The following is a 24055-nucleotide window of genomic DNA, read 5'->3' as shown; positions in this document are numbered from 1 at the left end:
TAATTTGCAAAGAACATTCGCATTTTGGAGTTATAAAATGTTCTTATATTCAGGTGAGACGATTGAGCAACGTAGGTGACATCTAAATAAAGTAAATAAGTACGATGTAACACGATCTTTTATTTATTATCAAAGAGAAACCGCAGAGAGAACAAAATGTTGTGTGGAAAAATGTTTCCGATCAGTACAAATGTTGGAAAGAAATTTCTGATTATTCATATTTGAGTTATTAATATTTTGTTACATTACCACGTGCTCATACGACACTTTTAATGCGTTGGGGCATTGATCTTGCTAAGTTTTCGCAATCCCTAGGCGAAATTTCTTTCCACGACAATTTGATCGCTTGTCGAAGATTCTCTTTAGATTTTGGTTTCTTCTCGTGAATACATTTTTTTAATTTTGCCCACATGTTCCCGATTGTATTCAAATTGGGACTGTTCGCAGGTCACTTCAATGTTTTAATATAATTTTGTTCTAAATAGTCTTTTACTAATTTTCTGCGGTGACAGCTAGCGATAGTCATCTTGAAAAATGATATCTTAAAAATCTACGAACCATTCCTCTATGCTTGGAATTAAAAAATCTTCTAAAATATTAATTTTTTATAATATATATTATTATAGAATATAAATTTTCTACGTTCACGTTCTGGTATACAATGTATAATTATCCCACACATACACAATCCATTTTTCGTCATACAACTCCACATCATATAAAATTGCAGATAAATATCAATAACAAAAATTTGTTTATAATTCATGCAATCTTCATTAAATTTTTCGTTAGATCTCCGGCAAACAAATTTTCCTTCGCCATCTCCTGCTCCAAGACAAACACGAGACTCGTCACTAAATATTACTTTGCACCAGTCCTCCACAGTCCAATTTTTCTATTGCTTATACCACCTTAATCCTTTCTTCCTGTGTTCCTTTGTGAGTAAAGGTTTTGGTTTTGCCTTCCGAAATGAGAAGCCCATTTCATTTAATCGATTTCTGACAGTTACAGACACTCGAGGTCCACTTTTTACTTCTTTGTTTTCATGTTGCTCGTCTCATATTTTTAACAATTCACGCAATTTTTTATCATCTTTTCTACTTGTTGCACGAGGACGACCATTTTTCTTGCGGTTAGATACATTGCCTGTTTCATTATACTTCTTTTTTATATCACTTGTCGTATTCTGACTATATCCTATAATTTCTGCGACTTTTTGTTTACTATTATCTTGCTTGAGAAGTTCGATTACGCTTAAATTTAAAACGTTTGAATGCATATTGGGGGCATATTACATGTTTGGCGGCATATTGCACACATCCATCTTACTTATCCACCGACTGAAACATTTTGTATTTCAGATGCCTGAGCGGTAAAAACGTTTGTTCACATTTTCACAGGCACGAGTTGTGTTTTTACGCTTGCTTCCTCCGCTTACAACATTCACAGAGCTATATTTGAGTTATGGGTTATATTTGAACCATAATTGGAAACATTTTTCCAACATTTGAACTGATCGGAAACTTTTTCCTATATAACATTTTGTGTTTTCTGTGCGTTCTTTTTGATAATAAATGAAAAATTGCGTTATTTTGCATTTATTTACTTTATTACGTAAATAACTACGTTCTCCAATTGTCTTACCTGCATAAAAGAACATTTTATATAAGTGTATATGATCGGAATCTTTTTGCCAGGAGTTATATGAACATAAACTATATCTATGATAACTGTATATACCTATTGCATCGTCCTTTAGAGATTATGCGAGCTGTCACTGCATCGGTGGTGCACAGCCGAGAAGGGGGTGAATTCTATATAAAAAAGAACAAATTGAAAGTAAAGAATAACATTTATTCAATTGAGGTTTCGTTGTCGCGAAAATCGGCTTCGAATATTCAGCATTCTCGACGATTTCTGCATTAATAAAGAGCAACAGTAATTAAATTACATGCCTTATTTTCATTTGTATCCACTCTAAATCCGCAGGCAGAAATCTGTAACACAGCGCATCACATTGTTACTAACGACTATACCGCGGATTTTATGGATTTATGGTAAAAATGGAACGGTGAAATAGAAAATAGTGAAAGGATTAAACGAAATAAAAAATGTTTATGTTGTGAACGGCTGAAAAGACGGAGGAAAAGAAAACGAAGCGTTATATATGAGCCGTTTATTTTGAAAGTGGCATAAGTCACTTTTTTCTTTTTAATGGAAAGATACCGTTCAATTGTAATTAGTGTTACCATTAACTCGATTTTTTTGAAAAATTGACTTATGCCACTTTCAAAATAAATGGTTCATATCTTGGTCCCGCTAGATGACTCATCGGTAAGGCTTTCTAACGAGCCTTTAACGCGGGGATATCGGAAAGACGTTTAAGGACGGTATACACACGGTGTTCTCATAATTACGTTAACACCCGGAATGGAGTGATTCCTGAAGTCGCTGGAAATAACTTTTTCCTTAGCGAAAACGCAATCGGCGGTTCCGTTTACGAGTTATCAACGAAAAACACTGACGAATGAGAGGCGAGCTCATTTGGCGCTATGCGGCCGAGCCAATCAGCGGAACTGGGCTAATAATTCGTAATTATTTCGAACCCTCTTCGCCCCGCTCGGCTCCTGTTTGCATAACGGACCGGGGTGAAAAGCTGTAATGGAGCAAGTGTGCTCTTTCTCTCTCTCCCTCTCTCCCTCTCTCTCTCTATCTCTCTCGCGCGCGCGCTTCTAAAAAATTCAAGCGAGGAGGGGTCTGCGTGCTGGTTGCAAAAGATGGCGATTTGTAACAACAATACGCTGCTTTGATACGGCAGTACCACAGGATTCACGAATGCTTTCCTCGGTGGCATGAGGCAGCCCCCAGGGACGTCCACAAAAGGTGCGTAGCCTCGATCCTCGATCCTCTATCCTCGGAACGCAGGGTTGATTTATGAGTGAATGGAGGGGAGGACGCTTGCGCACCAGTCAGCAGGATTCACTGGGGTCTATCCCCACTTCCATAGAGGAACCCGGCAGAGCATTCAGCCTCCTCCCTCCTTCGTCGGCTCCTTGTCCACTCGGTTATTAAAACCGAGGCGACACGGTCGGCAACCAGCAATTATAAGGCGAACGTTCGAAGTTGCACACACTCCGATCCGCGCACGGTTCTCTCGACGAATCCGGCCTCGTTTATCGCCACGCAGTCGTAATCGTCGTTTTCGCGTCTCGATATTCCGCGCGAACAGTGCCAGCAAAGAAAGAGAGAGAGAGAGAGAGAGTGACCAAGATCGCGAGATTATTTTTCCTCGCGCATCGTCGCGCGTGCCGCGACAGCTCGACGAACGGACGGAACAATCAAGTGACCGAAGAAAAGCATCGTGGACAGCCGAGAAGTGAAGTGATGCAATATCAACAGGTCCGTTAACAGCGTGTTACACGAGATTACAGTGTCGATTGTTTGTAGAAAAGTGATCCGCCATTTTCGTATTGTTTTCGGCAAGCTATCGTGCGAAGCTGACAGTGTGTGCCTGGGGAAAACGTGCACCCGCGTTGTTTAAAGGCGTCCTACTGCGGGCTCGTAATATTAGCTATAAATCTTTAGTGTTGATTCGACTGCTTGAATCGTGACTTCGTCGATGTTAATCGTTTTAAAGATTCGTTTGATGTTTCTGCTTTCATTTGCACGCTTTAGGCATTAAGTTTATTATTTATTTCGCGTGGTAGGTGTCTCGTATTTAGTTTTAGGAATCGTCTTGAACCAAGTGCACGCACCCGTTAGTCAATGAATAATAATAGTGACAATAATAATAATAATAGTAATAATAATAGCAATAATAATAATAACAATAGTAATAATAGTAATAGTAATAATAATAATAGCAATAATAATAATAACAATAGTAATAATAATGATAGTAGTAGTAGTAATAGTAATAATAATAATAACAATATTATTATATATATATTATATTATATTATGTATATTGTAATAAATATTTTATATTATAATATATATTCTAATAATATTATATAATAATAATAATAGTAATAATATTAATTTTCCCTGGAGAACGTTAATTACGGACGCGCGACCGCGACCGACCCCTCGGTAAATATTCTCGTTTGTAATTGCAGATGTGCATATCGACGATGTCGCCGATGCCGGGCATGACGCCGATGTCCAGCCTGCCGATGTCGATGCATCAGTCCTCCGCGATGAATTACGGAGGGCCGAGCTTCCATTACCAGTCTTACAACCCGTCGCTGGGCAATCATCACGGGCAGAATAATCAACCGAACTTCTGGTGCTCTGGGTCCAGCAGCCACAGCCAGATCTCGGAGGCTCTGACACCGCCGGCTTACACTGTGCCCGCCGTGCCGACCAGCACGGTGACGTGGACCGCTCAGACTCATCTGAATCAGGGTCCATTGAGCATGCAGCATTATTCCTTGCCTCCGAGTCCGCCGGGACTTCCACCAGGTATTCCACCGGGTATTCCACCGGGGATTCCACCAGGAATTCCACCAGGAATTCCACCAGGAATTCCACCAGGGCTTCCGCCAGGGCTTCCAACGAGTCGTCTTACGGCGAATCTTGCGCCGGCGCTACCACCCAGCCCCCACGACCACGCGGGCCACTACCAATGGCCGCTGACACCGCCGGCGGAGCACCATTTCCTGGTCACCGAGGAGACAACGAAGTCCGGTCGAAGATGCACGAGGTGTCGATGCCCGAACTGCCAAACGGACAACGGGGGTCACGTGGGGCCCGACGGGAAGAGGCAGCACGCGTGCCACGTGCCCGGTTGCGGCAAATCGTACGGCAAGACGTCCCATCTGAAGGCGCATCTCAGGTGGCACACCGGCGAAAGACCGTTCGCCTGCAGTTGGCTGTTCTGCGGGAAAAGATTCACGAGGAGCGACGAGCTGCAGCGTCATCTCCGCACTCACACCGGCGAGAAGAGGTTCTCGTGCGCGACCTGCGGCAAAAGGTTCATGAGGAGCGACCATCTAACGAAACACGTGAAGACCCACGACAACCAGAAGAGAAGAAACTCGGTGAAGAAAGAGTCGAACAAAGAAAATTCTCTGCCCGCCGTGGCCGAGGAGAACGCGTACGCTGCGATCGGCGTGCAGTACGCGATGAATTGAGAGGCGCCGTCGTAGTTTGTTGTACATATTTTCGTACTCTTCCGTGTAATTATTGTACATAGAGAAACGAATGTATATATTTTTGTAAATCCGATCTGAGACGCGCAGAATTAAAAGGAACCATTCTGTGAGCAAATCGATGTCTCCGGCGTTCTTTAATTCCCCCCCTCCCCCTCCTTCTCGTCGGTAGAACGAGAACACGTTTCCAAAGCGTAGATTTACCGTGAAAATTCACATAATAACGAATCATCCCCTTGTCGTATATCAGGTTCCTCCCCGGCGTCTTCCTGTCATCCGATACGTCGCGAGTCCCGCCCCGGCGAGCACAATGCGACCGAGCCACTCGAGAGGATCCAGCCCTTCGCGATGATTTCCTACCTGGCAGGTGCTTTTTATCTCGCCGAAGAATAGAAACTATCATTCCACGGAGACCGGCCCGAGAAATCCCGATTCAATCCGGCGAGAATCGTCTTTCCAAACAAGATCGTGGACCGCGGCGGACGCAAGACGGTGAACCGGGGACGGGGAGCATCATCCCCTTATTCCCGGTGGAACGGGAATTCGGAGGATAAAACCGCGATTCGGAAGGGAACGGTTCGAATTGGGTACGGCACTGTGGCGGGCCGTTTCATTCGTATTCCCGCCAAGAGATGGCTGCACGATGAATGGAAAAAGCCAGTGTAGCCCTATTAAGGGGGCGGCGCGCCGTAGCCCTGTAGCCCCGGCAAGGCAAGGATTCATGGCTGGCTTGTAGAGGTAGAGAGGCCGAGAGGCAGACAGGTCGGCCCGACTGCGAGGATAGAGGCAGACGCTCGGTTAGACGGCAGAGGGGAAGCTAGATGGCAACGGTGAAAGAGAGAGGATCGAGGAGACGGGGAAAAGAAGGCGCGGGAGCAAGACGCCGGCTCGGCGGCTCGCGCGGTGGGGGCGAGAGGGGGGGCCGTGGAAGGGGTACCAAAACGGAATAAAACAAAAAGAGGCAGCCGCGGAGCAAATTATAGGGAAAAATAGGGAGGGACGAGGCGGAGGAGGCAACGCGGAGCCCCGTGGTGCCCGTGGTGCGGCGTGTTCACGGTGGAAGACGATCAGGTGGACGGGCTGGCAGGGCGGGAGGGGAGGAGGGGTGGCGCCAGGGCAATTCCAAGCTCGCGTTCAACGTTCCCTGCTCGAGTACCGCGGATAGCCGCGAAGTTAGTGCGCAAGAGATTCAAAGAGAGTCGACAGAGTGACGGAGACCCGGCCGTCTCCTGTACGTCGTCCCGGTCGTTCGTAGTTCGGCCGCCGTTCGAGTGCGCCCATCAAAACCACGAGGAGAGGAACCGCGGCGGACCCGCGCGACCCCGCGACCGGCCCGCGACGAGCCCGCGACGAGCCCGCGACGAGGCCGCGCCGACGACCACGACCGACACGAACCGCTTTGATTAAAGGGAGAGGGAGGGACGGAGAGAGAGAGAGAGAGAGAGAGAGAGAGAGAGAGGCAGATCGACAGTGAGCGCAAGGGAGAGAGAGAGAGAGGGAGACAAAGAGAGACAAGTGCACAGTGCACGGCTCTCTCTTACGTGTTACGCGCGGTCAGTGCGAGAGGCTGCAACGTGCCGCGAGCATGCGTCTGCGACGGACGGCCCTTGAGGCGGATACGCAACACGCCGACTCGTCCTTGTCGTCGTGGTCTTCGTCGACGCCGTCGTCTGCGCCCGTGAATGCACGATCCTCGGCGTAACCACCCGGACAACCGCCGCATGCACGCGCCGACGTCGTCGATAACACGAGAAACCGGCGAACAGGTTCGTGGCGGTGCGCATGCCACCGATTCAGCCGAGACCGGTCTCGATTCCTAGCCGATCCGTTCCCGATTCTCTCGCGAGCGCCTGTCAGCTCTGTCAGCTCGCGCGGCGAGCCACGATCGCGCGCGGACCTCGCCACCGAAAACCACGCGGCTTCCCTCCGGCCGGACCCTCCGCCGTCGTTGTTTCGGGACGCGAACAGGCGCGTCGTCTCCTCGTTTCGATCGTTGCCCGCGACATGACGGACACCGGCCAAGGCCGTCGCACGTGTGTCGTCCATCCGAGTCCTCCGGCCGGCGCGGTATTTTGTGTTTCGTTGCCGATCAGTGCTGACAGGTCTGTGTGCACGCTCTGAGAGTCGCGGCGGTGCCTTTTATCAGCTGTGCTCTGTCGATCGCCGGGTTCGTTCCGCCACGGCCCCCACCCCCCTCCCCCCTCTGGAATTGGCGCGCTTCGGGAGATATCCGGCGGAGAACCCGTTCCCTCTTCTCGCGCTATCGATCCTCGCCCCCGTGAACACGCTGTCCTCCCGTGGGACTCTACGCGAGCGACGATGCAGCGCGGGCCCGCGTAAAGAATGTTTCTGAATCTTGTTGGCAGGACACCGGCCCGATACCTGTGACACAGTGTTTGTGCTTGTTCAGTGAGGAGGATCGTTCCCGAGGATCGAGCCGCGCCGATACTCGGCTCCTCTGTGCAGCGGAATTTTCGGGATCCACGGGATCGATCCAGCCGGCAAGCTGGACGCGGATGTCGGAGGCGGCGGGGGCCGCCGGGGTGTCAGCCCTCCGAGTCATCTCGGCAACATAAACGTAAGTCCTCTTTCTTCTCGTATTCTCTTCGTCGACAGAGCGCGTCCGTCGTCTATATAGAGGTTTAGCAGCTCCGAAATTGATCACGCTCCAGCTGGAACTTAGCGTCTCCGCGGAGCGAGCAATTCGTACGAAAACCGCGCATCGATCGTTCGTTCGGCGGTCGCCGGTTCCAGGTTTTCTACGCTTTCGCCGTAATCGCGCTCGTTAGACGAAATTATGCATAGTAAACGGAGTTTCCGAGTCTCCGAGGCTACTTCGTCGCGACTCGCCGCAGGCTATCCAACCCCGGGCAGATGTATCGTGCGAATCCGCAGCCTGCGACGAGTACAGTCATCGGCGGCCGTCCTTTGCCCGATCAACGAGAAGTTTACGAGGTACGCGACCAGCTTACGTGCCTTACGGACTTTTTAATAGTTGAACGCGGATGAAGGGTTATTGTGTGCGACCGATTACGGGCGACCGTCGAAGGGAAACGCACGGTTTCCCCGGCGTCCGCTCGGCCGCTCTTCTTTTTCCAGCCGCGCTTCGAAGATCGTGTAAAATTCAACTCGGAGATCGATACCGAGGGGGCCCGCAGTTAATTCTACGGCCATCCGAGGAAGATCCGGTCGCAGAGCTCGACGGCACAGCGCTGCTAGACAGTTGTGGCCGATATAGCAAACGTTACTATGTTGCTACGCCCGTTTCACGCCCACCATACATCATGCGTTATGCGCAGACCTACCTGCGGACGTGTACACGTTGATCCAAAGGTGCTGCGCCGCGTTTCTGGCGAACCTTCGGAGATGGACGCGGCTCGCGACGCTCCGATTCAGCCTGCTGTCCGATCGAAACGAGCCTATCGCGTCTAAAATCTGCAGGAGATGGTATAAAGTTTAATGATACGAACGCGAAGTTAATTTCCACTTTAACAGAAAGGAGTACAGTAATGTCTCCCAAACCGACGCTCAAATTGTGCACAAAAATGGACAACTTGGGAGAAGGAGGTACGATTATTCGCGCTTTGCATCTCGTTTTTATAATTGATGATAACCTGCCACTATAAAAACGAGCATAGAATGATCGTATCTCCTCTTTCCAAATTGTCCACTTTTGTGTACAATCTAAGCGTCAATTAGGGAGACATTACTGAGAAGGGACGATTATTCGAGCTTTGCATCTCGTTTTTATAATTGTTGATAATCTGCCACTATAAAAACGAGCATAGAATGATCGTATCTCCTCTTCCCAAATTGTCTACTTTTGTGTACAATCTAAGCGTCAATTAGGGAGACATTACTGTACATACATAGCTTTATTCTGGCAACATAGAAGCAAACGCTCGCGCGCAGGCATGCTAAACGGACGTCGATAGAACGGGTTTAGTAAATAACGTCTTTATCGAATTAATCGTACTTGCGCGAAAGATGGGAGGAAATAACAGTCCCTCGTAGTTTGAGCAATTTTAACTGGAAATTAAATGGTTTTTCTGATCTATAGTACGGTAGAACCGGGATTATCCGGTTCTGCAGTATCAGAAGTCTCTCTTGTTCAAATATATTTCGCACGTGATCAGTTCAATTTCAGACGATTCGTGTGAAAAACGATCGCTCTACGCTTCAACAATGATGAAATCCGACGTTGTAATTAAGTAACTGTACTATAGCATAATTAAACATTCGTGTCACTCTAGTTTGCCCGGTTAAACGAGGCTCCGTCGTGTTTCCATTTTGTACGATCTAAAGCATTTGTTATACTTACGAAATTAAATTTTTGTGGCCCACGCATCAGGTTTCTAACAGATTTTTAAACATAAACAGGTTCGATAACGTTGAAATTGTTTTGTAATACGATGCAACCATCTTTAACTCCTTGAGGTGCCATTTTCTTCGCAGTTACTGCGATTAGAAATCCTTCGATTCCAATGATTTCTTACTAGGGAGAGAAAATTGATGTACATTGTGTGTGCCTAAATTTACTTAAATGCTTAAATATTGATGCCAAGAGATTAGAATTTTATGGCAAAATTTAAAAGGCAGATAGACATATAATACTAGATATATGTATAATAAATATATGTATATAATACTAAAATAATAACAGATATTTTCATCACGAATCGGACTCGCCAAACTGCGACAAAGGGTTAATGGCGCCTTAGAGTCGAAATTCGACGGCAAAGGGCTAACTTTTACCTTAACTGAATCCTTTCGCAACGCGCCACGAGGAGGCAAAATCTCAGGCGTCGATCGCAGCTCTCAGCGTGATCTCACGGTGGGCTAACAGAGTGCAGAGCCTCTCAGAGACCTGTAGAGACTCTCTAGTCATCGTCGCGTCTCGACAAAAGCGATTGTTCCAAAGCGGGAAGAATTGCAACGATCGGGAATCGGGAAAAGTTCTTTTCGCGGACCCGTCGATGGATCGCGACGAACACGATCGCGGAGGGAAACGTCGGAGCAACGACGTTCCGAAGCGATCGGCTAGAAAAGAGGAAAAAGGGGGACGGTGCCAGGTTCGGTATCGAGAAACACGGATAATTTGGAGCTTGTGAAACGGTCTGTAGGTAGCCGAGGAGAGTAGGCCATTCGGGCGAGTTGAAACGCGGCGGAGCAGACGGTCGAAGGGCAAGAAACACAGTGTCGGCACACCGCTGACACACCTCCACACAAATCTAATTAATTTATATCCTGAGAGAGGCGCCACTAGGGTTGTCTAAGTCGGACAGGAAAAAGAAAGGAGCAAAGAGAAGGGTATACACACATGCATATATATTGTATATACGTGTGTACCGGGGTCCCGGGTTTCGGCTCGCGGGAACCGATGGTCCCGGGGACCCGGGTTTTCGAAGCGATTCATCGGGGGCCCTTCTCGAAAACTCGATTTCATTTCGAGAACACACATTTTTTACGCGGGCCCCGGCCTCGCAAAGGTACCGGGGACCAATCTCCATCGAATTATCGTTTATAAAGCGAACGTGACACGGCCGACGATAATTTTTCGGAGCCGAGCAGCCTGTAACAAGGTTGACGAGCAGCGTTACGCCGCGGAACGCGCGGCTCGTTGCTTTTTATCGCGAGCCGGTCGGTAAAGGCGCGTATCGAAGCGTCTTGAAATTACAGGAACAGCTCCGCGGCGCTAAGGAAGGCGGGCTAATTACCTGTTTACATCGCGTACACGTCTCCGGCACCTCTCTCTCTCTCTCTCCCTCACTCTCTCTTTCTCTCCCTCGCTCTCCTTCTCTCTTTCTCTTTATCCTCATCTCTTTCCAGCCATCGTTAATTGAGAAAACGAGGGCGGGCGACTTTGAAAGCTTCGACAAGCGTCCGCGTCGCTCTGAATAACTGTTGGTTACATTGTCCGCGGCCGACGGGAATTATAGAATGGAGCGGACACGAAAAAGCACGCCATAACACCGGCGCGGCCGTCCGGCCAGCGGATCCAATTAACCTGTCCCCCAGAAAATCTACACGCGTCGCGCACACGTAGCCGCCGCGAACGCACGGCTGGAGCCCTCATTAGCGGTTTATCCGGAGCGTCGCGTGAACTTTGCACCTGCAAATTGCCGGCACCTATACTACACCGGCCGGCCGGCCGGCCGGGTTTCGTCGGTCGTAGGAACGGGCGACACCGGCGCGGCGTCGCGTCTAGTCCACGATTTCCTCGTTCGTCAACCGAGAATCGGCCGGCACGATTGCCCACCGGCAAAGAAATCGGGGAGCACGCGTGCGCCAGATGCGAGCGATCTCGATGCGGCGTGGCGATCGTTGCAGCTGTTGCAGATTATAAGAGGCGCCTCCTCGGCCGGAATAAAGACATCGAGCGTGTACCTACTGGCTCGGTGCTTAACGGCGACGATACGGCCGGTTTCGGGTCCCGTTATCGAGCAAACAAAAAGGAAAGCAGCGTAACGGCCTCGTCGAACACGCCGGCGACACTTCGAGCTCGGCGCCCGTTGTCGTCGTCGTCGTCGACGTCGCCGCGCGGAAATTCTGTCCCGCGGAAACGCGTACACGCACGCACGCAGGAGGGCACGCATGGCCCGGAAACGGCGCCAAGCCTCGACTTTATTAAGCAATTATTCTTAATTAAAATCGAAATCGGCGGAATGGCCGGGACTGCTCGTCGCCTTTCTTAGAACGATGTCGCGCGATTAATAATTTGCGCGGAGCAAACGAGCCTCCGAACATTTACGGCTCCGCCGGGAGCGCGTGCGCGGAATAAAATAAGCAGATTATGCAGATGAGTGTCCGATTCTGTCACTTTTGATTTACGGCCGCGCCTCGGAGCCGCTCGCCCGGGCCCGGCGATAGAGCGGAAACGGGCGGAAAGGAGAGGAGCGAGAGAGGACGCGCGGGCCCCGCGAGCGGAGAAATTTCCTCGCGGTGCGCGCGAGACTCCGACGACCACGGACTATTTTCGTTCGTCCAGATAAGTGCACTATTAACTAACCTCGCGCTAATATCTACGATTTCTATCTCATTATGTTAATTGCGGGACCAGCGGCCCTCGAGGCCACGAAGAAGCAGCGCCGCGCCGCGCTGCTACTGCTTCGATGCTACGCTCGTTTCGCGTTCGTTCGCTTTATCGCGATTCCTTCCGTTCGTCCGATCGGCCGTCGCTCGATCCGATGTCGGATCAATCGTCGAACAACCTGCGAAAAGTGGAAGCGGTCCGAGTCGACACGATCGGCACTGTTGTCGGTGGAATCGGGTTCCATTGCCGACACAAATTTCCGAGACAATACATTGTTGAATACACACCGACAATGTTGCTCGCTGACAACAGTTTCAGCTGATAACGACGTTAACCCTCGGGGAACCGGCCTTCCGGTAGAACGCGGAAGGCCAAGCCTGGATATTTTTGGACCGGCGCTAATGTATGCTTTAGAAATAATTTGTCTGTCAAAATTATATGGTATTATACATATGAAGCGTAGGCAAGATAGTAAAATGAATGCAAAGTGCAGGGAAATTATTTCATATTTGTCATTTTCACAATTTATGCGCGTCACAGTAGTTTTTTAAAGCAGTACTTTACCGTCCTGTTCAATGCTGAATACTGATAGGAAATGAGTTTCGCGAGCGCAACATTGTTTACGTACTGTAATTATTAAATGTGTAACATGAAATGCAGACATTGAATAAAATCCAGATCTCTGATCCAGATAATCTAATACAGTATAATCTCGATTTATCCGTGTCTCGTTTAATCGATATTATTCGAATTATTTTAATCGAATATTATACGAAGTGCTTTGAACTTATGGCAGATTCTCGGTTATTCGAATAGGTTTCAAAAATCGTCTACGGAAGGAAACAGCAAAGAAGGAAACATATGCAACTGAACAAAAATCTATTGCGTCATTTGTTTCAGAAGTTTGATAAATTATATGTATTTTTAATAAATAAATAAATGATATGTCTGTTTAATAAATTATATAATAAATTATAACTTAATTATACGATTATGTAATTAAACTTAAATACACCTGGAATATTAGATCTTTTTTATACATCATTACATATACAATCGTTCTCATGATTTTATTGCACGATTTATGAATATTCATCGATCCTTCCGTTTCATCTGAGCTTCCAGTTATCCGAGCTAGTCTCAGCCCGTATCAACTCGCATAATCGAGACTAGACTGTAGTAGAATAATTCTCGGATACCGCATCGCTTTGCCTAAAATCGTGAAACATTCTACAAAGTACCCGTATTTAATGTTACTATCGATTAACGTTGTCCTGGATGTCACACGGCGACAAAATCGTTGACGTCCATCCGATCGATTTCGATCAGTTTTACGACACTGTCCATACGCAGCCGACTGTCTCATATTATTTATAATCGAGCCGGTCAGTTTTCCAGATGTGTTCGTCGACGTCGGACTTGCTTCTAATTACCGAAGATTGTTACGTAAAATGTATAATAGCTGAAAACACCCGGAAGGGACGAAGTGACGCAGTAGCATAAATATATAAAGAACGAACAAACTTCTGCGAATTTTATCGAGTTTACTGCCGATCGCGACAAAATCACAATTCGTTTCATCAATAGAATGACCCGAGATACTTTGGACTATGCTTTTGAAGCAATACGAGGAAAGTTTGCTCTTCCATTCACACCTTTCTCCTGTTCTTTACTCGCCTATATACGCTTCTTAGAGTTTTCCATCCATTTGTTCAATAAAATAATCCTTTCTTGCACTTCGGCGATCAATAATTCCATGAAATTATTTCTTTCTTTCACTAATTTCTTAATTTACGATTATTCATATCGTAAAGATACATCCATATGTTGTTTACAGCAAATGTTCCAATAATGCATGTTAAAAATCAGAAAAAAAGTCTTATCGTAATATGAAACAGCTGTTTCTTTTTCTGCTCCGTAAATCTAGTGTCAATCGAACGTGCGATGCGACCACAGTTTGAAGTTCGAACGATACGAGTGACGAATACGGTATTCCCGTGTCTCACGCGTCGTCAATTTTAACACGACCGTAACACAGACGCGTCCTATTCGTTTCTTGTCGTGTTGGTCGGTCGATTAAACGACGACTCCGTCGTCGTCGCGCAACAACCAGCCAGAACGTGTCGTCGTCGGCGAATGCCGATCGTAGAATTTTGTGTTTCGGCGATCTCTCCAAGGGAACCAGATGAATCGCGGACGAAATCGGATCGCGGCCGAGAGTTTTCCGCTCGTGGTTGCAGTCGGCCGTGGTCGTTGGCTGGTTCCACGGGAAGCGGACAGCGTTAGCGGCGCGATTATTACACACGGTGCATGGAAACGAAAAGAGAGCGGTAAAAACGGCGCCTCGGTTGCCCCCGGCGAAGACTGGAAGCCGTTTCGTAATCGCGGGCTGGATCATTTTCTGCACGACTGCGCGGGAAATTAGATCACCTACCTCTCATCCCGGTAGCGAGAGATCTAGGCAGGTTTCATCGCACGCTACAGGAAGAGCCTAGCTGCCTGCCTGCCTCCTCATCTCCTTCTTCGCCGCGTTCTTTGTCCCTCTCTTTCTCTCTATCGTCTCGCCGCGGTCCCGCTCTCATCGACAGCTTGTCGCTGATAATTTAGCAATTAGCCACGATCTTTTCCCGACAGAATAGATCCACGTCCTTTTTCCCTTTCCTCTCGTTACGCCGGTTCTACGTTCTGCTCTTGTTTCGACGAGCACACACCCCGGCTGCCTCGAAGAACACCGTTACGATCGTTCCGTTATAATATAATCTTAATAATAATAGCATTTCGAACGGGATAAATTCCTTTCGCGCAACGAGTTCACGCTTTGCCGCGGCCGAAGACGAACCGAACCGGCGCGGCGCGCGGCGTCGCGTCGCTCACGCGGACGTACGTACTTCGCCGATGGATACAGATAAGGCTGGATCTTGAAAAATCACCGGGATTATCGGGCTACGTGGACCGACAGAAGATTCGAGCCGCGTCCTCCAGTCCTTTCGTTCCCTTCTTCTGAACTTTCTCCCTCCGTTCGGGATATCCTCCTCATCCTCCCGTTCTTCTCCGGTTCTCGGCTCTGGCTTTGCTTTTGGCTTGGGCCGGGTGTAATCGGTTCCCCGAAGCCAGGGCTCATTATCGACCCGTCGGCCTAGCAATTACCTGCGAAGCCTCTTTCGACTTCGTGTGTGCCAGCCAGCACAGTTTCCGACTCTCCGCGAGCCCTTCCGAGATCCTTCGGAGGATCCTCCGCCGAAGAGACCGGGAGAAACAAAGAGGGAGAGAGCGAGAGGGCCGACGGAACAAGAAGGGTATACGTGTGCCCAGAGAAACGGCCGACCCGCTTCGTTGCCGTTGTTGCTGCCTTTTCGTTGTTCCGCGCCCTTGCCTCGCGGAACGCCGCACGCCGCACACCGCTGAATTTTGGCCCGAAAACGTGGACATCGGTCGAACGTATCCCGATCGTAGCTCGGTGTTTCTAGAAGGCGGATGCTTATTTGTGCGCGAGCGGGGAGCGCGATTTCTCGTTGGAACTAATTTGTAATACGCGGCCAACTTGATGTTACACCGAGAGGAAAACGGTCATTTGGAAATGTGAACATTAATTCGTAATATCTTTTTGATCACTTCCTGGTTTCTAAGGCTAATGTACAATGAATAATATTAACCCCTCGCGAGAAAAAGTAAAACGAGACGATTTTTGTTTCTCTCGTGTATCTATTACAGCGACTTCTCTGAATTTCCGGCCAGTATTGCCATGTACTGGACATTTCTGCCGTTCGTACACTTTCTTGAAAATCTCTGCTATCATCGCAATTCGATCTGCTTCTTCTTGGAAACCTCCCCCTCCCCTACCCTGAGCATATATTAATTTTCCGAATTCCAGCACCTATTTGTTGTCTAGCTATTCTATCTCATACTGTATTATTCTTTTTTATTTTTTTCTGTTTCTACATTATTTAAATACCCTGATTGCTTACTTTATCTTTTGTTGTATCTTTTATTGCACTATTTCTTGTTCCTACGCTCTAGCTTTTTTAATATGCTATTTACATATATTTATTACTATTATTATTATTATTATTATTATTATTATTATTATTATTATTATTTTATATTATTCTCTTTTATTTTTTTCTGTTTCTACATTATTTAAATACCCTGATTGCTTACTTTATCTTTTGTTGTATCTTTTATTGCACTATTTATTGTCCCTTCGCTCTAGCTTTTTCAATATGCTATTTGTGCGATGTATTGCCGGATTACTGTAACATGCGAACTTTCTCCCGTTGATCAAACAGATATTATCACTATTATTATTACTATTATTATCTTCATTTACTCTCATTTCTATACTTTGATATCAGAAGAATCAAATTTTGTCTCGGTTCATACGAATGACATTCGTATTTACTAGATTATGTATGAAGTCTTTATCGCATATTCTTGACTGGAATAAATTAATAAATAAATGAACTGTCGTATTCTTAACTAAATGCCTACTAAATTATATCAATAGACATGTCATAAAAATTGAAAATATTCACTTTGTCTATTTCATACAAATTTTTTAAGGGAAATGTCAAATTACTTGCAAACCTTTTGTTATATAAAAAAAAGGTTTCACGCAGGAGTTATGTGATGTCAAGAATGGTATACAGTGTAACAATTACTTTTTCGTTACTTTGCTGCTTTTATCAAGATATAAAGGAGAGCGTGAATTTTTTTGGCATAATTCGAATGATAGAAGGAGATAGATAGAAGATTAAAGAAGAATCATTAATAGAACGAGAGAATTTTTGTTTCTTGTGCATATTTGTTTACTTTCATTCCTATGCATTGGTATCGGAAGAATCGAATTTCGTTTCGGTTTAGAAGATTACGTACAAAATCTTCATCACATATTCTTAACTGCCATATTCATAACTGGAACAAATTAATCAATTAATTAACTGTCATATTCTTAACTAAATACCAACGAGGTTATATCAATATTTATCTTGGAACTGAAAATATTAATTTTGTCTATTTCGTAAGATTTTTTTACTTGCGAACTGTTTGCTGTACAAAAAATGTTTCAAGCAGGAGTTCTGCGACGTCGAAAGAGATGTACGACACAGCTATCAGCTTCTCGTTACTTCGCATATTTTATCAAGATATTACTGACACCTTGAATTTTTTATAACAATGCGTTACATTCGATATCATAATTCGAAGGATCACTGAACGCCAAGTGAAAAAGTATTAACCCTTTTAACTCGACTGGTGACTCCGAGGCACCACTAAAATTGTTGTAGCATATTCCAAGATAACTTTTATATTAACAAAGTTTACATTTAAAAGTGTAACTGTTGTACAAGTCGTCGCAAGACTCAATTTCATATGCATAAAATGCACTTTGCCATATAAAATGAAGATACTATAAGTCAGAAAAGTTATTTTAGGTTTACGATTAAAATAGCTTCGAGTGCAAAGGGTTAAGATATACGAAGTCGGAAAGCAATAATCACGGAGTTATTAGTATTGTCCACGATTTCGGGAAAATCCGCCGCTGCGCGCCTCGATAATCTTCGCGTAGACGCGGATGAACGACCGATGATAATTACTGGACGTGCCGGTAGTATGCGATAATTGCCGGTGCTGCCGTGTTCGCGGCTGTTACGCCGAAGAATTCGTTTGGCGAAGAATTTTCTTCCTGCCTTTCTCTCCTTCGCTTTGTCCTAGCCGGGCGAGAAACCGGCGAAGTTCTCGTTTCCGATCGACGACGCGTTCGAACGCCGCCGGAAGATCCAATCCGCGAACACTTCACAATGCAGGAGGGGGAGGTGGGGGGCGCTTTTATGCGATTCGAGAGTTAAGTTATTAAGAAAGACATACGCACACCATCGTAACGATCGCGAAGGAACGCGAGGCACGACTTAACGAGTTTCGAATCCCTCGAGCGTGCAGCGAACGACGTTATCAGACGGTGGTATCGACGTTTTTATGTGGCTCGTAAACATTAAACCTTTTCTTTCTCGCGAACGCGGGCGCGCAAAAAAAAACAAGAGAAAAAAAAATCGCGCCAGACACGAAGGAATTGGATTTATTTGACGCGATCGTCAGCTGAGATACACGAGCCAGCCCGCCGCGGCGCGGCTCTGAAATTTTCATGAAAAGGACGCGGCGCTCTCGAAACTCTCCCACTAGTTCACGGGGCAACCGAGTTCCAGTTCGTGGAACAACGTTAACCGCATCTCGTGAGACCGCGACCCTTGACGGAGCCGGCTCGATTCGCCAGATAGCGGCCTGCCTTCGACAAAGTCGAAGATTACGAGCAGTATTTTTCAGCGAGCGAATCCTCCCCGGCTCTGGCCGCCGCGCCGATCACACGGAAACGGCGAGATCGTCCAGCGATGGTCGAAACGCGATTAAATAGTCGATCGACGAGATCGTATCCTTACTGGTTCCAGTCATCGATCGCATGAGAAAAGGGAGGTCATCGAGTGCTGGGAAATCGCGAATAAATTTATTATTAATCAATCAATCGATCAATCAATCAATCAATCAATTAATTTATTTATCTACCTGTTTGTTGTACAAACGGGGTGGACCTTTTGTTACAGAACGTGTAATAGTAGCGAGAACACGAGTACGAGTGTATAATAACAATAATAGGAATAATGATGGTAATCACAGTAACAGTAATGACAGTAACACGAGAATTAAGGATGGTTGCGTACAATAGTGATGGCTGAGCGTTTGAATGAAGTAATGGAATTGCAGAAAAAGTCGTGAGAATTGCAGTAACGATTGTCATTGATGAGTAGACTGCGGACTTTATGCATTTATGATAAAATTATTCTAAAGTGATTACAGAAAGGATTAACTTTCTAATTAACGATTTAGTTTCTATATACAAGCCAGATTTGAGAAAATTCAGCAGATATGACCGAGTGAAATTTTTCCGTATATTAATAGGGCACACACACACACACACACACACACACACTAAGGAAATACATTCATATCTAATAACTAGACTGCCGATTTGTATGCAGAATAAAAATTGTCTGCTCTAATTACATCATGCAGGAGCTGTATAGACAATGATTTCGTTTTTTAATAATTTTGTGTGAGTTGAAAATGATGCAATAGTATTTATAAATTCTGTTAATGTTTTTAACGTTTCGTATTTGATCTACTCGTTTTTGTCATGAATGTATATCAGTATCATGAAAATTAAAAAATTTTATGAAATAATTTACTCTTTCAACGGTTAGCACGATGACGATAAATAACATCATCGAGACAGCATCGTCGCGTCGCGTCGCGAAGATTCGAAGGAAATCGTGTACGAAATATCTTGGGATATATTAATCTTTTTTACTTTTTTACTGAGAATGCTCTAAATAATCAATCTGTCTGCAAAAATATATACAGTTCTGTTTAAAAAAAAGTGCAGAAGCACTTTGCAACTGCAATTGTCAATAAAATCGTGCTATAGAATAAAATAGCTTGTTAAATAGTATAAAATTTTGTCCTAAAAAAAGACTTTGTTCTAAATTAAAAACAGATCTACAGCTCGGCCCGGTTGACTCATCCTATATATTTGTATACCTGTTAGACGACATTTATTTACACAGGGTGTCCCAAAATTGTTGTAAAAGCGGAAAATGATGGATTCCTGAGGTCATTTCAAGTAACTTTTTCCTTAACGCAAATGCAATCCGCGGCTTTGTTTACAAGTTATTAACGAAAAACAGTGACCAATGAGAGGCGAGATCAGCTGTCGCGAGACGGCTGAACCAATGAGTGAAGCCACTGCGCTCGTTGGCTGCGCCGTCTCGCGCCAGCGGAGCTCGCCTCTTATTGGTCAGTGTCTTTCGTTAATAACTCGTAAACAAAGCCGCGGGATGCATTTTCGGTAAGGAAAAAGTTACTTCAAATGACCTCAGGAACCTCTCAGTTCCGGATTGCGAGACATTTTTGGGACATCCTGTATATTCACCGTGTAAATATTTAACCCTTTGCACTCAAAGACATTTTAACTTCAAAACTCTAGAAGATTTCTTTTCTTTTATGATTTTTATTCACTTTTATACATAGAATTGACCACTCACTCGTGCAACGCTTGAATTATTAGCAGTTTATTAAATGAAAACAAATTAAATAATATAAAAATTGTTTATAATTACATATAATAAATTTTGTCGGTGCCTCGGAGTCGCCATTCGAGTGCAAAGGGTTAAAAGGGCAACACTGAGTACATTCCGAATCCTGTTACTGCACGCATCGTGTAAAGCGAGCCTCGCGTCAGCGCGCGTATATAGCCAAGCTCTCCTAATTAAAGCATTATTAAATCTAAGATTCCACTACACTGATTAAACCCTCAACACTGCTGATAAAGCCAACTAGATAAGTGCATGGTGGAACGAAGTGGCAACTAGGCGATACCACAAACGGGCGACAACAAACGGTGCGATCGGCGCGATCGAGTCCTCGTCGGTTCGGATCGCCGAGATCGCGCTAGAACCGAGAGATCGTCGAGCGCTATGAAAACGCGAATAAATAGCCGATCGGCGCGCGCGATCGCTCGTATCAATCCGTGTCATCTAGCCGCAGTGTTCCTCGAATTATCGATCGCGGGCTTCCTCCGCGAGCAACATTAAACCCCGCCGGGGGCTGGAAAGCATGTCGATCATTTTCCAGCGGCGAGCCCATATGGCCGAACGAGCAAAGATTATCCGCTTCCCGTCGTTAGCGCGGTTTTACGCTGAATCCGACCGGCAACGATAGAATCGTACGTTCGAGTGGAAGAAGCGGAGCCAGAAGAAACGGCGAGGCCGATACCGACGAGGCCGACGTTCCTCTATCGCGGCTAGAAAGTCGGGCGGAATTCTTCGGTTTCCGCTCCTCGGACAATGCGTTGCCTAATTTCAGGACCCGCGACGACAATCCGCGCGTCCGCCCGGATTAATTAACGCAGGCTCCACGCGCAAATTAGCGGTGGCACCGTTCGAAATCGAGCGGCGTTTCTGCGCAGTGCGGTGGAAAGTAATTAGATGTCATTACCGGCTCGGCGTCCCGGTAACGGGTACACGCGGTGGTCGGTAGAGAGTCTGGATTCACTTTGTTGAAGTGATTATTTTTATTGTCATTTCCGGCTGGTTTCTCGGAAGTCCCGGAAACGGCACGTAAGCCCGACTTACACGAGATCCGCTAGATTCCGCTGCATCCTCTTCGACGATGCTCTTTCTCTTTGTTTTCTCCCCACCTTCGAAATATTAGGCCGTTCCAAAGGGTTGCGTAGCCGGTTACTGTGGGGTGACCAGTTCCTGTGCATTTGCCGTGATTTCGGGCACGATTAACTTTATATTTATCGAATAAGGTGTGTCGCATGTTTTTAGTCTGTTCTTTGTTATTATTGATTAAAGCCGCATCAGCATCTCAGATCATTAGCGCATTATCAGTCGGTTTCAGTTTATTTAAATTTTAAGATGTATATTAATGTCTTTCAAAAATACGATTGTCATCATTTGAGTTCACTGTGTCACTCATATTATTCTTAACTTTGTATTTGTCTCTATGCTGCAGGTCATTCCATTCCAAAATAATGTGTCTTATATTGTAATTTTCATTACAGTTTGGATACTCTTAGCTGTTAGTAGACTGCGAATTTTATACATTTATGACAAAAATGAGTAGATCAAATACGAAACATTAGAAACATTAACAGAATTTGTAAATACTGTTGCATTATTTTCAAATCATACAAATTGTCAAAAAACGAAATCATTGCCTGTGCAGCTAATGCATCATGTAATTAGAGCAGACAATTTTTATTTTGCATTAAAATTCGCGATCTAGAATTCCTAATGAATTTCCTTAGTATGCCCTATTAATATATGGAAAATTTTCACTCGGTGATATCTGCGGAATTTTCTCAAATCTGGCTTGTATACTGTGGATATTAATGACACCAGTCTATGGTTTCAATTGTTTTTTACGTTTCTCTTAATTTCAGTGTTAAGGTCCTGACATAAAATTATTTTTAAGGCGCTTTGGGCATTGATAAGTGCCGCTTCTTTTATTTCCTTATTTTGCTCATTTTTTAATAAAAAAATCTCGGATACCTTCCACAGCATTTTCCACGACCTTACGCAAACTATCAGGCCCCAAAGACGGACTTTGGCTATTTTCTCTGCGTTTTGATCGATTTTTAACCGAAACAGAAAAACCCGACGCCTGTTACTCGTCGCTGGACATCATAAGTACCCACATTATCTCCAAGGTACGCTCTGTAACCTGCGAAAAAAGGAAGTAAAAAGAATTGAAAATGAACAGGTGAAGTCGCTAGTGCAAACCAATTCTTCAAACCCTTTACTTTCTCAGTGGTCAAAGCAGTTTCGATTTCATTGATCACGCGACTTTAACGTGATTTTAACGTAATTTTTGGTGGCGATGCTCGGCACTTAACGCGCTCGAGAAAACGAGTATCTTGACTTAACTTGCGGGTCGAGCTAATATCTTCCCGCAGCCGTCCTCTTCCCCGGCGGATTCAATAATTCGTCGTTGGACCGTTTTAGCGTTCATTACCGTCGACGATAACGACGCGCGCAGTGATTCCCGAGATTCGGCCGATCGCGTAGCGGCTAACGAAATTTTAATTCGCGGCATGAATACTCGGGTTTCGCGAGTCGCAGAGAGCAAGAGAGCGAGAGCGAGAGCGAGAGAGAGAGAGAGAAAGAGAGAGAGAGAGAGAGAGAGAGAGAGAGAGTGGTGGCCGGCAGGCAGCAATTTTCGCGCAGTACATCAGCATCCCGTGAGGAGAGGATCGGCTTTTTAATATCGTTCGGCACAGTATATCATCGTTTTGTTTAAAGTCGAGCTCTTTCTGTTTCGTGGCCGGCCGCGTACGGTCTCTCGCGGGCCGCGCGGACCGGAGCGGGTCGGCGCGACCGCCTCGAGCGGGCCGAGCGGCCCGAGAAAAGTGGCCGGTACGCGTAACCGCAATAAAATTCGCATTACGCTCCGCGTAATACGTGCATAAAGTATTCGCGTGTGCAGTAACGCGTATAAAATGCAGGCAGTTGTTCGCGTTCTCCGCGGCCAGGCCTCGTTCTCCCGTCACGAACACGTAATAGATTTATTTCGGAGAAGTGTATCCCGAGAGCGCGCTCGTTGGCCGCGCGGCCGCGAGCTGCGAAAAACAGCGGGCCGCGGAGCTCGCCCCGGACGCGTTAACAACGGGCCTCGCCGCTTTCTACTCGATCCAATTTGTCGATACGATTTGCCCGGACCGGGTACACACGACTTCCGTGCTCTCTCTCGCGCGCGCGAACGGAGCCGGACGGCGAACAGGCCGCGCGCCGTTCCGCCGCCGCTTGCACCGTGAAACGTGGGTGTGGAAGGCGCCAGCAGCTCTCGCTACAGCTGGATCGTGTTTCTGGCGTGGCGATACCGGTATCCCTTCATTCCTGAGTAATCGTCAGGCCCAAAGGCACGCTATCCGCCATTTTCTAAATACGTTGCCCGAATATCGAGTGCACGGGAACCCCGAGAGCCTCGGCTTCTTCTTCGCGTCGATCGACCGATTCGATTCGATTCGTGCCGACGCGATGCGACAATGGCAACGTTCGAGGGACGGACACTCCGTCGTTGGTCACTCCGTCGAATCGGCCGTTCCCCGTCAGCCGGTTTATTTTCGCCGGGCCCGAACGGTCGTTTATTATTAGCCTGATGTCTCGTTACGAGAACGCGTTCCGGGAAGAAGACTCTCCCTGGCCGCGGACCACGGGTCCAGCGGACTCTCTGAATTTCTGGAATCCAGAGGTTGTCGCTCCGAGTTAATTGGTTAACGCGATCAACTCGTTGAACAAAGTGGCCACGCGGTGTCCCGCCG

The 24055-nt window shown here is 46.4% G+C and overlaps 2 protein-coding genes across 2 annotated transcripts in view; both read left to right on the top strand.

Annotated features, from left to right (window-relative positions):
- Positions 1–3082: 3082 nt before the first annotated feature.
- On the top strand, positions 3083–5271 carry LOC117223360 (uncharacterized). The gene is made up of 2 exons (XM_033475615.2): positions 3083–3399; positions 4119–5271. The coding sequence occupies exons 1-2, from the start codon at positions 3385–3387 to the stop codon at positions 5133–5135; spliced, it is 1032 nt and encodes a 343-aa protein (XP_033331506.2). The 5' UTR covers positions 3083–3384; the 3' UTR covers positions 5136–5271.
- A 1055-nt stretch (positions 5272–6326) lies between these two features.
- The window catches only part of Sp1 (transcription factor Sp8), a 163018-nt gene continuing 145289 nt past the window's right edge, over positions 6327–24055 (top strand). The window contains exons 1-2 of the mRNA XM_076521321.1: positions 6327–6919; positions 7520–7731. The gene's annotated coding sequence lies outside the window, so the exon portion shown is untranslated. The remainder of the gene's footprint in view (positions 6920–7519; positions 7732–24055) is intronic.

This window comes from Megalopta genalis, chromosome 4, assembly GCF_051020955.1.
Source record: "Megalopta genalis isolate 19385.01 chromosome 4, iyMegGena1_principal, whole genome shotgun sequence".
In the NCBI taxonomy this organism is placed as follows: Eukaryota; Metazoa; Arthropoda; class Insecta; order Hymenoptera; family Halictidae; genus Megalopta; species Megalopta genalis.
The sequence above is the reverse complement of the archived record's forward strand: the minus strand, read 5'-3'. Positions and strand labels throughout refer to the sequence as shown.